We start from the raw sequence: 2,597 nt of genomic DNA, 5'->3' as shown, positions 1-2,597 counted from the left end.
GTGTGTGTGTGTGTGTGTGTGTGTGTGTGTGTGTGTGTGTGTGTGTGTGTGTGATCTTTCAGTGGATTAAGGGGAGTTGGGAAACAGTGACCAGCATCAGTGAAGGAGGATCAGCTCTGATGGAAGCTTCTGGATGATGTCAGAGGTTCAAACTGCTCCACTTTWATGACATGGATGCAGCTCAGCTAACTTTATAATTATAAAAAAAAACAGCTCCAACCTCTGAGGATCAGCRAGATTTTCCTGCAGCTTCTTACAAAGTTAAGACCCTCTGTGACCTCCAACATGATCATGGTCCTCAGAGTGAACAGATGATCTGACACTGACACCTTGTGGTCTCTTTGAGGCTGCAGACCTGACAGGACTCACATCTGCATCACTTTTTAAAACAATGTCAACAATTACAAATCCCATTTTATTYGACAGAAAAGAGCTGTAAGRATTATAACCAGAACACTTTACAGTCACCCATCAAATATTTTGCTTTGTCAGCTGAAATTATTGAAACTTCATGAGTTGGTTGATTATAGTATTTTGCAGGTAATAAGGCTCATAAAAAAACATATTACCTCTAAACATACAGTTAAAATTTGTTAAAAGAGAGAGGTGTTATGATCTTAAGGGGATTGAGATGTTTGTGAAACTTAAATTTTGAACTAGTTTAAAGGAACGATGGACGTCAGTTCAGGGAATAAGATTATGGAATAATCTGGAAAGTGCTGTTAAAATGCCTGATCAATGTTTATGTTTAAGAGAATGATTAAAATAAAATTGGTTTGTTGAAGAAATATGAAAAAGGATAACATGTACTCATACAAWTTTTTGTTCGAGGATTGTTATTGTTGATGTTTTGTTTTTGTTAAAGACTATTAGTATTGTTTATTTTATCTTTTCTTAAAAATGGGCAGAAATGAGATTCTGTCTTCTTTCTGCTGCCTTTCATTTTATTTTTGATTTGAACTTTTAGAATGTAAAATTTCTGTTTTTGAATGAGATGAAATGAATAAACTTGGAAAAAAAACTAATTTCATCCTCATCWTGTTCAGCAGAAAACCATGAAAGTGTTCAAACACCTGCAGGATGTTCAGTGAAGGACAAGAACAAAAAGTGAAGCTGTAAAAGTGACACTGTGTGTGTTTCGTCACCCTTAGAACAATTAAAGCTTATTGCAACACGTTGGTGACRAACAGAAAGCCACACGAGGCTGGAAGAACATCGTGTCAACATGTTTATTACAGAATATAACTTTATGACACATTTGTCTCAATGTTTCACGAGGAAACTCAGATAATTTCCCTGCCTGGTGATTACGAACRGCAAAATTGTTTTATTTGCGATTCTGCTGCAGCTAATTATGAACACTTTGGAGCTGCGAATGGGAACTCCAGAGAGCCGCGAAATTAGCTGCGATTTCCAAACATTTCAACCTTCCTGGAAACCTGCAGTCGAATCTGAGCGGTTATGAGCRGAGCGGGTCTGCTGCGGCCTTCATTAAACAAATTAACGTTCCTAATGAGCTTCCTGCCTYGTGCACGCTTTCACGGGATGTGTTTCAAGTGGTGGCCGGCGCACAGGAGAGCTGAAGAGTCTACTTTGGGAACTCGTAGGGGCTGTTCTTGAACAGGAACTCTGCCTGGAAGGAGAGAGGAGCGTCAGGAGGACAGAAATGACAGATGTGACTGAGCMGAGGAGCAGAGGAGTACCAAGAACTCCACGGGGTTCTCTGGCTGACGTCTGTAGCACTCGATCAGACCCCGGGTCAGCGTGGGCATCACGTGCTCCATCAGGTAGCTCCTCATCGGGCCCGACTGCTCCTCCATCTCCTGCTCCTCCCGCAGCCTCTCCTCCTGCAGACACAGAGTCTGACCCAGGAAACAGTCAGCCACCTGCAGTTTCAGGCGGCAGGATTCTCTGCTGCACCTACCCACTCCTCCCAGCGTGCAGCCCTGCTCCTGGCCTCCTCCTCCGCCTCCCTCTGCTCCTCCCTGGCCCTCTCCTCGGCCTCCTTCATCTTCTTCTCGGTCTCCCTCCTCCGCTCCTCCTGCACCTCCCAGGTGTTGGGGCCGTAGGTCCTGGGGGGGCCCAGCGTGTCGAAGATCTGTTGCATCATCAGCCAGCAGTCCTGCTCCTCRCTGCTGCTGACCTCTGGAACACGGTCAGAGACACGATGGAGAAAAAACAACATCAGAGATGTGTGCAAGTCTTTTTTTTTTTTTTTTGTAAGTACAAGTCAAGTCTCGAGTCTCTTGACCTCAAATCCAAGTCTCGTTGCATGCATCAACTGGCAGTTTGATCAAAGGTTTCCTATCTATATCAGATTATTCTATAATACTATAATTTAATCAAATATTATAATTTAATCAAATATTAAAACAGTATTATGTTTTAATTATACTGTTAAAACATAATACTGTTTTAAAAATACAGATAAGGTTAAGGTTGAAATAACAATCAAGCATTCAGTTTTGTATTTTGCACTTGTAATCTTACAAAAGCATACAGTAATTATACATTAAAATACTGTAATTATACTGTAATTATACTTTAACTATACTGTAACTATACTGTAACTATACTGTAACTATGCTGTAATTATA

At 41.2% G+C, this 2,597-nt stretch overlaps 1 protein-coding gene across 1 annotated transcript in view; it reads right to left on the bottom strand.

Moving 5' to 3' along the window:
* Positions 1–1,205: 1,205 nt before the first annotated feature.
* Positions 1,206–2,597, bottom strand: part of ak7b (adenylate kinase 7b) — a gene marked incomplete at its 5' end in the record, with an annotated part of 8,541 nt that continues 7,149 nt past the window's right edge. Inside the window, 3 exon segments of the mRNA XM_014011857.1 lie at positions 1,206–1,633; positions 1,704–1,862; positions 1,925–2,145. Of these exon segments, the coding sequence (XP_013867311.1) occupies positions 1,589–1,633; positions 1,704–1,862; positions 1,925–2,145 (425 nt within the window).

The sequence above is a fragment of the Austrofundulus limnaeus genome, unplaced genomic scaffold (genome assembly GCF_001266775.1).
Source record: "Austrofundulus limnaeus strain Quisiro unplaced genomic scaffold, Austrofundulus_limnaeus-1.0 Scaffold85, whole genome shotgun sequence".
NCBI lineage: Eukaryota > Metazoa > Chordata > Actinopteri > Cyprinodontiformes > Rivulidae > Austrofundulus > Austrofundulus limnaeus.
Note: the sequence above shows the minus strand (reverse complement) of the source record. Positions and strands in the feature narration are given on the sequence as shown.